General features: G+C 45.4%; 2 protein-coding genes across 2 annotated transcripts; one reads left to right on the plus strand and one right to left on the minus strand.

Moving 5' to 3' along the window:
* Positions 1-4,038: 4,038 nt before the first annotated feature.
* rag1 (recombination activating 1) lies at positions 4,039-8,070 on the plus strand. The gene is made up of 3 exons (XM_037451397.2): positions 4,039-4,373; positions 4,456-5,576; positions 6,317-8,070. Exons 1-3 carry the CDS (start codon positions 4,039-4,041, stop codon positions 8,068-8,070), a joined length of 3,210 nt encoding a protein of 1,069 aa, XP_037307294.2.
* A 2,323-nt stretch (positions 8,071-10,393) lies between these two features.
* Positions 10,394-12,061, minus strand: rag2 (recombination activating gene 2). Its single transcript, XM_037451765.2, has one exon. The coding sequence runs from the start codon at positions 12,055-12,057 to the stop codon at positions 10,459-10,461; it is 1,599 nt and encodes a 532-aa protein (XP_037307662.2). The 5' UTR covers positions 12,058-12,061; the 3' UTR covers positions 10,394-10,458.
* Positions 12,062-14,748: the final 2,687 nt, after the last annotated feature.

Below are 14,748 nucleotides of genomic sequence, written 5' to 3' on the forward strand. Positions count from 1 at the left end.
GTGAGGTGGAGCGGAGAGGAGCGACACGAGGGAAACAAGACTTTAAGAGGGAGAGGCAGGGAGAGATGAATGAGGGGAGATTTGAGTGGTTGGGTGAGGCTTTTGTTCTGGCAGGTAGCTTTGACAAATAGCTCTGCATTGAAGTCTACCTCTTTGAGTATTAATCTGCCAAATCCTCCAGGGAGGGTGGACAGTGGGGGCCGCTCCCTCAGAATCGGCTGGACGGCGCCGACGGAGTGGTTGGACGTGCTGCGAGAATGCAATTAAAAATTTGCATATGCAATGCTCAGTATATTGCGTAACTCTCGGTGGAAATAAGAGATCGAAGTGCCCTCTTTACCCTGAATACAATTTCAAAGATGCCCACATGCTTCATGACATTTAGAAATATCATGCTGCAATTTTGGTCGGCCTATTTAAATGTGGACGACGCTGACATTTTATTGCCTGAAGAAGATACCACTGATGCTGTGGAATAAATTCATTGTCCACTCCTCCTTAAGCTGCCACATGACTTGAGCTGTCAGGGGGTCTTTCTTGGACCTTTGGCTTACATAGTTCTGCCTGAAAGGCTTGATCTCTCCCCTCTTACCTTGTCACAGCCTGCAATCAGCTTTAAGCCCTTTTGTGTTCTCTTCTCCGAGCTAAGCTTGTTATCCTGTGCAACTCCTTTACAAAAGATCACTAGTATATCCCCCTTCTGTCTTTCACCACTTACACCTTCGCTGTCTTTCCTTTCTCGGGCATGTCTGTGTCCTTGTGTCACACAGGTCCAATATCAATGAGTCTGAAGTCTCTCATGGTGGATTAGTTGAACTTCTTTATGCTATGTGGTGTTTCTCCATAACACAAAGAAGACACCCGACACCCTGTTCGTAATCCAACTGTATTTCCACTCGTCCCTCGCGCTGCACACACCTGCGACGCGCTCATGCACACACAGTCACTGCATGCTCACGGGTGTTGTTTGGATTTATCATTTTCACAGAAAAGAAACGCGGCCTGGTTCAAGGTGTCCGTTCACTGGTGCATTGCACTCCTCCTATGCGTCCTCCTAAACTGCAGCCTCAAGTCCCCCGGGGTTGGCGCATCACATTCATAACACTCCGCTCCACGCCAGGTGGCTGTCTCCACAGCTCCTCTTTCCCATAAATCAGACGCTCTTTGAGTTGATCAATAACAAGTCAATTAGCAGGCGCACAGAGATGAGGGTCTCAGGGGGTCACTGCTTGTTTGTCAGGCCGACATCTGCAGCTCCGTCCCTGTCTGCCGTGGAGCTTGGAGTGTCGTTTACCTTGGAAACATGAGGCTACTCGGCTATCATAAATCTAAATAACAACTATAAATAGGCTGGGAACATCTTGCTACAATCCATCATTTGCTTCTTCTTGGACACTGTTTCTGATGGATTTGGATAGTCCCAGAAAACAGAGCTTTTCCCTCACTAACTTTTTTGTATATTCGCCGTTCTTGTAAATAAGTGTGATAGTCTTAAAGAAACAAATAATCCATTGTTGTCTAAGGTGACTCTTAAGGATATGCACAAAATATAAACTGCAAAACCCATCAGTGTTCATGCTATTCCCCTGTTGAGCTGACAGGAGTGGAAGAGACCCAACTGTAGTTTGGTGACCACTGACTGTGTATTTAATGACTCAGCCGGTAAACCCAAGGCAACAGCAACAGGCCCCCGTGGCGAATACACCGGATTAATCCCCATGATGATTACAAACAAGAATGATCTTGGGCAAATACTTCCCATACCTACTGAGACATTACATCAAGCGATGCTTTCTAATTAAATCTTGTTGAATGAATGTAGACAGTATTTGGAAACAGGAATCAAATGTGCTGCTGACATTGCAACAGCAATGGGCGCACAACTTGAGAGTAGCACAGAACAAAGAAAAGTAATTTTGCCATTAAATAAAAGATTGTTGGACCTATTGCGGTTATTTACCTCTGAATGTTGCTAATTGGTATTTATCCTAACATGACTAGTTTGTATTACATATTTTACCATTAAATGGCTACTTCTGTTCAGCAATATCTGCCCTTTTATTCATCTGACTTCATATAAGATATACTGCCTTGTTCACACCCTGACACATACTAACACATCGCCCTTTATTCCCACTGCCTTCACACACCTAGACGCACACAGACACACACACACACTTAATAACACATATCATTAGTTCTTGTCAACCACAACCTCTCTCTTTAAAATGACAGCACACAGAAATCTGACAAAATATGTCACTCTTGAAGGCTTATAGATGAACGGAGTACATTAAACACTGACCTGAAATCCTTGTGATCTTAAATGTGAATTTTTAGACTATTCCTCAAGTTTTTAGTTAAATTGTAGTGCTCTGTTTTTGACAGGAACTAATTGTAAGGCACCCCAGAGCAGGTGGGAGTGTTTTCTCAACCGTCGTCTTGTATTCATCCATGTTTTTAAAAGTATGGTCAAATTCTTCATTTGTAATGTCTCTCTTTTACAATAATTTATGACACAACTTTTTATTTGTCCTTGGGATGGGAAAATGCATTTATTAATCATCATGATTCATCAATTATTCAGTTAGTTTAAAAGTGTCTCACAGTCTGTCAGAGAGAGGCCACCTGCATGAGGTGAGCCTGCAGATGGGTGTGAGAGAGGGGAGATAAAGGTAAAACACAAGTGCTGCCAGCTGAGGATTGGTGTGGTGTGGTAAAAAGCCCGATATGGGCTATGTGGATTCTCTGCAGACACATGTTTGCAACTGTGCATTGACCTTGTTTTTTTGGGTTCAAATCAGCTGCCTGCATCAGGTGTCAGGGGTTGACTGTTGGGATCCCATCGAAGGAAGGGTATAAATACAAGACCCAAGGAGACAGACAGGGGCAATCCCTGCGCATGGAATCATAACTCCTGGTAACAGGCGCTCGAAGCAGAGACTCCAACATAGGCAGTGTATGTGATGCATGGGGGCAGGCTCCAGGGCTTCCCTTGTGCTCCCATGCGAAAAGGACCCCCAGGGGAGCGGACGCCAGCTGAAACTAAAAAAAACAAGGTAAGAGCCCAGCTGACACACACATGCATAGAGGCTCAGCTGTTTGTCTGAAAGGAGAGTTCAGCTTGCCAATTACACACAGAGCCAAGGAAATGAAGGAGTTCTGCCAGATTCAAGCCTCCCAGGGAGAAAACGCAGCTCAAAGACGGATATTTACAAAAGACCCTAGATTTTGTGCACTATAGCTTTGCAATGGTAAGATTGTATTACTTCTTCTGGACTTTAATAGAACATAGACAATATGGGAGGAGATGATTTAAGACCTGTCGATGCAATTTCAATACGACTCCTAGATTCAACAATGATGTGTTTGGAATAATTCTTTATGATCTTTATTCATTATGAGGGGTTTGTTGTTTTCTTTTCCCTCCTATTTGGTCAATATATATATGTATTATGAAATAGGTTTTTCCGAATCTCTTATTCTATTAGTCACATCTAAAATGCCTGTCGTTGGCTCCCAAAGCTCCAATTCACTGTCCGGCCAAGAAAACGAGTAATATAAATGATTGACAGCCTTAGGGAGGAAAGGTTGCCCATTTAGACAACCTTGCTGTGTCAAAGGAAGAAAAAAAAAATCACAATGGCTCCCTAAACGATGGGATTGGAGATGGGAGAAATGAAAAATGTTTGTGCTGTATCGATTCCCAAATGCTTGTCTCATGCATTTTACACAAGATCCAAATGCCACTTAGGGTATAACACAGCCCTCTGCGTAGGGGCTCACTCCTCTCTGTTCAGTGCGATTTCAGAGTACCCGGCGTATAAATTCAACAGGACTCGAGAAAAATGTTAGATTGTGTCGTGGGCGCAATGCTGAGAAGTCATTTGGTATATTTCAGCTTCATAATGAGTTTTTTTTAAAGCATCCACAGGCTTGTATCGCGTGGACGACGGAAATTATTTTTATACTTTTGTTGATACACCCAACTAAGCTTTTCTGTCTCTCCTCTCCAGGGTCTGAAGACTAAGCCACATCATGGCAGAGGGGAGCCTGGAGACAGACGGCCACAGATCCTCCATGCCGGCTGAGCTCTGCCATCCCCACTCTAAGTACTCTCAGTGGAAGTTCAAACTGTTTAGGCTGAAGTCCATGGAGAAGGTGCCTTTGCCCACAGAGACTCGGCCCGAAGAAGGGGCCGTGACAGGGATTTCTCCTCCTGCAGCTTCAAACACAGAGGCTGACAATGGCACGGGTTCAGAGAGTGTTATGAAATTGTGCCTAGGGGGAAAAAGCAAGGAAATTGTGGAGGGCCCTGGCCGGAGAGTCGATGTGAAGCTGCAGGAAATGGACACCCACATGAACCAACTCAGGTGATTAAATGCAACAATACTGTAAACATTGTGGTGAATTCCATTATTGAAATTTAAAAAACATTTTTGTTTCTCTTTTAAGGTGCTTGTGTCGTCTGTGTGGAATGGCCCTGAGAACAGTCAAAGGTCCGGTGCATGATGTTAATGGGGATCTGGACGAGGTCAGCAAAGGCGCTTTGCGTAAAATGGGCTGCAAGTTTACAGGCTGGCCAGACGTCGTTCTCAAAGTCTTTAAAGTGGACGTGAAGGAGGACACAGAATCTGTTCACCCGCTTTCCTTCTGCCATCGCTGTTGGGTGGTAATCATAAGAGGAGGGGGCTTCTGTAGCTTCTCCAGAACAAGAGTCCCTGAGTGGAAACCCCACTCTTCCACCTGCAACCTTTGCTCCCCCAGGAAACCTTCATTTCAGCGGACAGGGAGGAAGAGGCGCAAAGCCATTCCCAGAGTGCAGAGTCTGGCAAAGAGGACCAGGAGGGACCCCGGCGATTGCATTGTTGTCGGTGAGAGGAAGGCTCTCAGGCCATTTGGAGACAATCATCATGGTCCTATGCTAAGGGCCAGTATCCAGAGAGAGCACTGGGTGAAGAACATCACCCACTGCCAGACAGACCACCTGAGTACCAAGTTAATCTCCGAGAAGCTCCCCGTGGACTTCCTCCATTCTTTCACCTGCCGGGTGTGCGACCACCTGCTCTCTGATCCGGTGCAGTCTCCCTGTAGACACCTCTTCTGCCGCGGCTGTATTTTAAAATACAACCGTGTTCTGGGGCCTCACTGCCCGGCCTGCAACATGTCTTGCTCGGTCGATGAACTCGCTCCGCCCGCTAAAGGCTTCCTGTCGGCGCTGCATTCCCTGTCTTTGCTCTGCCCCACGGGCGGCTGTGGCAAGGAGTTCAGGCTGGACTCGTTCAAAGCTCATAGTCGCGGCCATGATGTGGATGAACAGGACGATAAGCAGCGGCCACCGGCGCCTGACAGCTACGCGCTGACCAACAAAGGGGGAAGACCTCGTCAGCACCTGCTATCGCTGACCCGCCGTGCACAGAAGCATCGGCTGAGGGACATGAAGAACCAGCTGAAGGCGTTTGCAGATAAAGAGGAGGGGGGCGACCTGAGGTCTGTGTGTCAGACCCTGTTTCTGCTCGCACTGAGGTCTGGGAATGAACACCGTCGGGCAGATGAGCTGGAGGCCATGATGCAAGGTGAGATGCTATGTTAAGGCTTTTGTTTAGTCAAAAAGTGGCTCTCTGTACCCAAGGAAATGGAACAAATAAAGAAAACTGTAGTGTTGGTTAATTTATTAATATGTCTTTCTATCTCTGAGGAATACGGTCCACTCACTAGAAACGATGAGTTGAAAAGATTGAAGGCATTATTTTCCATCTCTCTTTCTTGAACATCCTCAACCTCTACCTGATTCTCTCCCACGTTCACTCTGTTCCTGTCAGTCTCTCAGTCTCACACGGACTTTAATGCATGATAACAACTCTTGTGAAGGGGCTGTTAGAATCAAAACAACATCAGCAGCCCTTGTATCTGCAAATTACACAGACAGCACCATCTTCCTCTCTGGGGAATAGAAGCCAGCTGGTGTCTGTTTTCATCTACATCCAATACATCACTTTAGCTAGCTTCGCCGATTCACCCCGTGTCCCCTTATAACATTTGGAAATGAGGAATTATTGGATTTTGTAATCATGGGCTAGAGGGCTTTTGACAATGATACATTCACATCTGGGTGTTAAATTTGCAATTGTTCTTTGTCTCATAGTCTAAATGACTCTACATCTGGGATGTTAAATGAGGACACTGCAGTGTTTAGCAGTGGGAATGGGCAGTTTGGTTTGTGAATAACATTTTACCTGAATCCTTTCCCTTTCCCCCCCCCCCTCTCTGTCTCTCTCTGAAACGTCCTGTCTTTTGCTTTTCTCTCTCTCTGCAGGAAGAGGCTTTGAGTTGCATCCTGCTGTGTGCTTAGCCATTCGAGTCAACACTTTCCTGAGCTGCAGCCAATATCACAAGATGTACCGGACTGTCAAAGCCACCAGCGGCCGCCAGATCTTTCAGCCCCTGAACACCCTGCGGGCTGCAGAGAAGGGGCTTCTGCCTGGCTTTCACCCCTTTGAATGGCAACCAGCACTCAAGAATGTGTCTACATCTTGCACCGTTGGCATTATTAATGGGCTCTCTGGATGGGCTTCCTCTGTGGATGACTTCCCAGCTGACACCATCACGCGACGGTTTCGGTACGATGTGGCTCTGGTGTCGGCATTGAAGGATCTGGAGGAGGACCTCCTGGAGGGGTTGAGAGAGAGCGGCATGGAAGACAGCGCTTGCACCTCCGGCTTCAGCGTCATGATCAAGGAATCCTGTGACGGCATGGGGGATGTCAGCGAGAAGCACGGCGGAGGACCACCTGTTCCCGAGAAGGCTGTGCGTTTTTCATTTACTGTCATGTCCATCTCTGTGCTGGCAGACGGCGAGGGGGATGAGGTTACCATCTTCACCGAGCCAAAGCCAAACTCAGAACTGTCCTGTAAGCCTCTGTGCTTGATGTTTGTGGATGAGTCCAACCACGAGACACTCACAGCTGTCCTGGGGCCAATAGTTGCGGAGCGCAACGCAATGAAAGAAAGCCGGCTCATTCTCTCCGTGGGCGGACTACCTCGCTCCTTCCGCTTTCACTTCAGAGGCACGGGGTATGATGAGAAGATGGTGCGCGAGGTAGAGGGCCTGGAGGCGTCAGGGTCCACCTACGTCTGCACTCTTTGTGACTCCACTCGGGCAGAGGCCTCTAAGAACATGGTGCTGCACTCCATCACTCGCAGTCACGAAGAGAACCTGGATCGTTACGAGATATGGAGAACCAACCCGTTTTCTGAATCTGTGGATGAGCTGCGCGACAGAGTCAAAGGGGTCTCTGCCAAACCCTTCATGGAGACCCAGCCCACGCTGGATGCGTTGCACTGTGACATCGGCAACGCCACTGAGTTCTACAAGATCTTCCAGGACGAGATCGGGGAGATGTACCAAAAGGTCAACCCGACTCGGGAGGAACGGCGAAGCTGGAGGGCGGCGCTGGACAAACAGCTCCGGACGAAGATGAAGCTCAAACCGGTGATGAGGATGAATGGGAACTACGCCCGCAGGCTAATGACCCAAGAGGTTGTTGAGGTGATTTGTGAGCTGGTGCCCTCAGAGGAGAGGAGGGAGGCCCTGAGGGAACTGATGAGGCTCTACATCCAAATGAAGCCCGTGTGGCGCGCCACCTGCCCTGCCAAGGAGTGCCCCGACCAGCTGTGCCGCTACAGCTTCAACTCCCAGCGCTTTGCCGACCTTCTCTCTTCTACCTTCAAGTACAGGTACAATGGAAAGATAACCAACTACTTGCATAAGACTTTGGCCCACGTGCCTGAAATCATAGAGAGAGATGGATCAATAGGAGCCTGGGCCAGCGAGGGGAACGAGTCAGCCAACAAGCTTTTCAGGCGTTTCCGGAAGATGAACGCGCGTCAGTCGAAGGCCTTTGAGCTCGAGGACGTGTTGAAACATCACTGGCTCTACACCTCCAAGTACTTGCAGAAGTTTATGGAAGCTCACAAGGACTCTGCTAAAGCTCTGCAAGCCACCATTGACCCAGAAGCAAGTCAGGAGAGTGAAAACATGTTCTCTTCTCTGGAAGTTGATGACTTTTGAATGTTCTTAAAATGAGAACGTTATTCAATTAATTGCAGGGAAGTTATATACTAATTTAATGGCGTCATAGTAATATGATTTCTGTTTACGAATTAAGTTTCTTTACTAATTCATTGATTTTTAGATCAAGATTTTGAAAGAACAATTATTCTCATTTTGTTTAGATATAAATATTTGTTTGCAGATTTAAACTCACCTCATCCTGTTGTGTTTTTCTCACTACACATTTTTATATTGGGTGTTTTGCTTGATTTCAATATTTAGTTGCATTTGGACAGTCTTCTTTACCGCAAGGCAAAGATGGGCTAGCAGAGGAAAATGGAAGCAACTCACACATTTCTGTTCTCTTGCTCTCAGGGACAGTTATTTTTTTATTGTCACTGTCTTTGAAATATGGCACAGTTTATTGTATTGCATGGATATGACACATTTATGCATTTATATAGAGCGGATGTTTATGGAAACAGATGAAAGTGCTGTAAGTCATAGCAGGAAATTGTGTTAAAAAGACCACATGTGTGGCCACTGTATTAATATATCATTTGAGCTGGAACATAATGCAATCTCAGGGACCCAAATGTTCTTTGTTTCATGAGTGCCCTCTGAAAAAGATTACTTTAGAACTCCATCGTGGGATCCCTCAGGGGCAGAATAGATGCCGGTTTACTTTGAACCAATTTCTATCTCTTTTTTTACTTGCACGGTGGAGGACAGGTGCTACTTTTTCATATTCGTCACGTGGAATAAAGTGTATACTGACCTTTTTCTTGATACCATGAAAATCGGTATGGTCCATTACAAAGCTTCATCCCCGTAGACTCGCCCGGCCGGCAGGGATTTTTCTCTACTTCTCTACATAACCTGGCACTTTTTCCTCTGCTGATATTTCGTCACTGCCACGGTCGACAGAGCAGAGGGATGAGCAGGAGCTAGAAAGTGTGTAAACTGATTTGTTGGCAACTATATTTGTTTGATTGATTGATTATCGCGTTTTTTTCTGTGACCTCATCATTTCAAATTGTGACAGGCAATTTTCTTCTCCCATTTGTTTGAATGTTTGATTTTATTTCACTGTCGTGTTTAACCATGGCAGCGGTGAAATGTTCACATTTCATCCCGTATTTGTCACTTTCCTAAAATACCAACGTGTTTTAGACTCACATTTGTTTTTTTGCCATAATGAATTGCATTTCCAAAGTAATGGATGATGGATGATTCACGCAATTACACTGGCTCACTTTTAAACCATTTAAAACTTTAATATCACATTAACTGTTTACTCTGTTGCTGAAGACTTATTGGTGATTCATTTTGCCTACTTGTACTGTATTAAACTCAGGTTTATTTTTACATGTATTTACATTTTTACAATGTTGTATAGCATTCAGATTTTTCTTATGTATTTTTACTGTAGCAAACGACTTACCACTATTTTGATGAGTTACCTTCGTGGGGGGGGGGGTTATACTCTTTGTCTTTGTTTCACATGAAATCATGAATAAATAAAACATCTGAATTGAGCTTGTTGTTTGTTTTTCTGTAATAATCAGCTTATATTTGCTGTTTGTAGGTATTGAAGCTGTCATACAGCTAACAAAAACCCAAACTAGAAACACTGCAGTAGATACTGTACAAACATTAAAAACTGTCACATGGACGCATTGTATATGACATCGTGACATTCAAAAAGAAAATTCAAGCATTATAAAGACATTTAGATTCAGGTTGTTTATTTTGTTTGCCTCCTACTAGATACAGTACATACTGTATGTACCTATTATTTAACAGTTTTAACGAACTGAATAATTTCAGAACATATGGGGCTGCAAGTAAATGTGTTCATTAAACCTTAATTATGCCCTACCCCATGGTCTTGAACTGATAGAAAGAAATGCAAATTAAAAACAATGATATATCAACATATCTGTCATCCTAAATTGAGAAAAGATATGAAGAAGTATGAAGACAGAATCTGCATATATTTTTCTCATTGAGTACAGATCAGTATGTGGGATATTTCTCATTCAGTGATCATCAATCTAATCTTTAAAAAATAATGGTAAAACTAATTTGGCTCCATCTGGCCATAACATAAAGGGTTAGGAAATAAAACCTGTTTTGTGGGGGAATACAAAATTAAAATCAACTATTGTACAGCTGGGAAAAACATTAAAGATTAAATTCGTAAAGTGATTCCGTTTGTTTGTGTTTTGTCAAACATTTTAGCCAAGAGACATCGTGTTGCAACTTTATTATTTATTTTCTTCACAAAATGTTTTGTATTGATTACATATCAGTTTGTTCATCAATCTATTATTCGGTAAACATCAACACACTAAATATACAGAGCAATCCAGTTATCTCATCTGCATACATCGCCAACGGGAGTCATTCAAAAAGCCTCCTCAAAAAGAGTTTTTTGGCCGGGGACATCTTAATGGAAGCGGGAGTTTTCCTGTCCTTAACCTTCATGGGTGTGAGCTTCAGAGGCTGGACCTGTCGAGGCGGGGTCATCTCCTGGTGAGGCAGGCCTCCGTGGTCCAGGCAGAAGTACCTTTTGTTTCCCTGGGAGAGCCTGAGCAGCAGGGTCTCAGACAGATCCATGCACTGGGCGTGGACCCAATGCCCCCCTTCCCCTCTGGAGCAGAAGATCATGGCCGGCCGGTGGAGCTCGGTGGAGTAGTAGGGCTCCCAAATGTTGGGGTCGACCTGACAGCCCAGGCAGCATTTGATCCAGTAGCCCGTTTGCGACTCGTCTTCCTCGTCCTCCTCATTGTAATTGTCAGCTTCTCCGTCGTTACTGTCCTCCAGCTCATGGGGCTCTCGACCGAAGTAGAGCTCCTCGGAGTCCTCGAGGGGAGTGGAGTCGTAGTCGGTTGAGTCCTGGCTGCAGCCCTGGATTCCTTCTTCCCCGCCGGCCTCTTCTTCGGTCGGGAAGCTCACCTTATAGAAGTAGTGCATGTCTGCTTGGGATGGCCTTCCTTCGGTGGGAACAGCGAGGAGGACGCTGCCCTCCGCCGCGCTGCTGCCGAACCAAGTGCGACTATGTGTGATGTCAGGAGTCCACTTGGGTGATTCCAAAGGCTCAAAGTGGATCCCTTCCTCGTTGACACTCACAGCGCTGCACTCCATCCTCTTCTGAGAGTCTGCCTGATAGCCGCCTAATATGATGTAATTGTGAGTGCGACCCGTGCGGTTGATTATGGCACTGGAGATCGACATGCCGGTCGCGAGGGCCTCACAGGAAAGCGAGGGGCTGCCCTGCAGGAGCTCCACGCGCAGACGGAAGAGTCGGGGGGGGCGAGAGTCAGAGGCCGCCGAGTGACCCCCGATCAGGTAGACGCAGTCTTCTCTGGCGAGGGCCAGGTGGAAGGACTGGCCTTCGCTGAGCTCGGGGAGAGCGTGAGCCGAGCAGCAGCCAAACTCCAGGTCGAACAGGAACACCCGGGGGGGGCAGTCGACCACGCTGTTCCAGCTCTCTGTGGTCCGCTCCCCTGCAGGCATGTAGGACCTGCCACCAAACAGCAGACAGGCCGTCTTCCCGCGGCTGTGGACCAGGCTCATGGTGTGGCCGTATCTGGCCGCCGGCACTTCTCCCACGAGTTCTTTCTCTTTGCAGCGCAGGGTGAGTTTGCGGTTGCAGCCGCGGCTGTCTGTGGTCAGCACGTAGAGGCTCGACGAGATCTCGTTGTTCGGGGTTCGCCCGCCGTGGATGAGGTAACCCTCGGGGAGGCCGTCGTACGGGTCGAGGCGGCAGACGGCCGGGCAACGCAGCGGAGGAAGGTAGCATGAGTCATTGGAGAAAGAGATGGCCCTCAGCTTCATCTCTCCACATGTGAAGCGAACACTAAACACTCCAGTTGGACAGGAGCGCTTGGGCCAACCTTTCTGGCCAAAGAAAAGAACTTCCCCATCCAGCTGCAGCAGGGAGAAACCAGGCTGCAGAAGGCCTGCACAGTTCACTGGAGTTAATGGTTGAAGGGTCATTTCCCAGCAGCTGTCTGCGTGAAAAACAGCACAAAAACACAGAAACACAACAACATGTGAGTCAGCTGTTGATTGTTTTCCTTCAAAGGTTTAAAATTTGACTTCCTGTTTATTAGAGTAACACCTGGAGAATCATCACAGAGGCATAAAGTAATCCAGCCTCTTAACAACAGCTCCCACCAATTATTATTACTATTATTACATTATATGTAGGTGTTATAATGATGGTAAAAACGACAAATGCAGTCTCACTTTTTTTCCAACACTGTACATGAACTTGTTGTCACTCAAGTAAGGAACGATGACTTTATTATTTACCACGACAAAAGCTTACGTTTAAACTTTTACATTTTTCACCAGAATCTTACACGGTGGTCTTTAATACAGACACAAACACTTAAGAGCTGCTTCATGAACTCTGCATTGTTTTCCATGAACTTGGGTTACATTTTCTGGTGTAAATACCATGAAGATATTATTGGACTGGATGTCCCAGTGTCGGCATTCTGCAATGTGAATTTTTGCGTTCAAAAAGGGAGCAAAACAAAATGACTGAATCCATTTGCCAATTTAATCAATGGTAAACAATTCCTTCCACCTCCCTTGGATTCCTTCTCTCCTTCTTTTCTGAGTGAGGCTGTTGCGTAATCATTACTTCAACTGACTTCATAACATTACTGTGTCATATCAGTAGCTTCAACAGCCTTATTATTGCCGCAGTGCTCAGTGTGAGTCGCTTCGACACAAAGAGCGACATGACAAAAGAGGCAGCCGGATGGTTGCAGAAGCTCTGTGAGAGTAAACGGTTGCACAATATCACCTGAAAAGAAGCCCAGAGAACCATCAGTTCTTCCCTTAATTCTTAGTTTGCTTACCTTAGAGCAGAGCCTGGTTGCGGGGCCTGAGCTCGCTTTAGAGCGGATCTAAGAATAACAAGAGACCGACCGGAGGCTCTGAAGGCAGCTGGGGGGGGGAGAGAGCTTGTTGAAGCTTCGTCGACTCACTGACACACATCCTGATCGTGAGGTTAAACAGTCTGTGACTGCTGCTCACAGGCAGGTGTGCTGCCTAAATGCATTTAGTGTATCACTTCAAAGACATAACTGGATATCAGTTGTGCCGAAGAGGGTAGAACAGGCTCCTGTCAGTTGAAATAAAGTTTTAAGACAGATGTTGTGTGTATGTTGGTTTTTCTTCCAGTTCTTTAAATGTTGGATCCAAAACGACAAAAGGGACACGCTGCTTTTTTTCTTGCTGCTTCACCATTTTAACAAATTTTAATTTTCAATTTCAATTCGGTGATTTGATAGATGGATAAATAATTGCAACAGTTCCGATAACGTTTTCGAGCAAACACATGGTGACCGAACGTTTTTAATGAATCCGACATCGTAGTCCTCTTAACTGCTGCAGCAAGACACACCTCTGATGGGAATCTGGTGAGAGGATGGGGGCAAACAATATAAATACAGTGAAGGCTAGTTTGTGTGCTCTTTATGCTATTAAGTCTATTACATAAAATGAATTGTTATTTGTCAGTTGGTTATTTCTGAAAGAAATGTCCATATTCAATATGTTCACTGTGTGGCTTTTAAAACATCACATTTTAAATATTGTATTAACCGACAATGAAACCCACCACCATTTCAATTTAGATTAACATATGTTGTGTCTGTCACCTTTAATTCAGTTTCTTTATTCAATATCTGAAGCATTTTCCGGGGTCTCTTAATTCACTTCTTTAAAGTTGATTTAGGACACATTTAGGGACATTTTCAGGCAATATATGCTGACCCTCCATTGGAATTAAGAAACATACGTTTTATTTCATCTATCCAAGCAGTGCTTCATGAGAAATACTTTTTAAACAGAGTGCCTGTTTTGTACATACAGTATTTACTGTTCCGCTGCATAGATTCACATTTTCGGCTTTGCTACTATCGCGTTAAGTCAAAGCTTTGTTTTTCCATCCGACATGGCTCATTTCTCCTTGTGTCTTGCTTTCAGACTAAGCCTTTTCCTCCTTTCTTTTCCTCATGGTTTCATTTATTTTTGGCACCAAAAATGATTTGATCTTCAGACACACACTGCTCTCAGGGAAAAATGGCTCATTCTTATTTGAACAAACATGGCTATGGGTTTCCGCCCACTTCAACAACCTGACATGCTGTACGGGGGAGCTTGAGTCACTGATTCATTATAATGCAAGTTTTATAATGAAATTACTCCATTTTACAGATTTTACCCAAGAGTGGATCCTGTATACGAGCGACACACATGCCTAAAACGCATAGGAAAGAACTGAGCTGCAAGCAGATGTCTACCCTCGCATTACCATAATTCTTTTGTGCACTGAACGGCAGAGAGAGAACTTGAGGAGTGTGAAAAACAAAGAGGCAGAAACCACAAGTGCCTGGAAGACCGTTACGGCTTGAAAGCACAAAACAGCAGAGCACCTGTGTGTCTACACTGGGTGCAAGAGAAAAGAATTTACTAGAGAAGATATAACACATGAATTCAGATGTCAGTGGGATGTGCATAATGCTGTTTTTTCCTTCCCTTCATTGTTTCAAACTGTTCAATCCTCATGAATTCTGCCTTAGAAAAACAAACGTCTCTAAGTCACCTCAAGGCATCCACACAAAGCAGTGTTGAAATATTCTGCCTGCTACGTAGCCGCACTCAGGATGG

This window comes from Pungitius pungitius, chromosome 6 (assembly GCF_949316345.1).
Source record: "Pungitius pungitius chromosome 6, fPunPun2.1, whole genome shotgun sequence".
Lineage (NCBI taxonomy): Eukaryota > Metazoa > Chordata > Actinopteri > Perciformes > Gasterosteidae > Pungitius > Pungitius pungitius.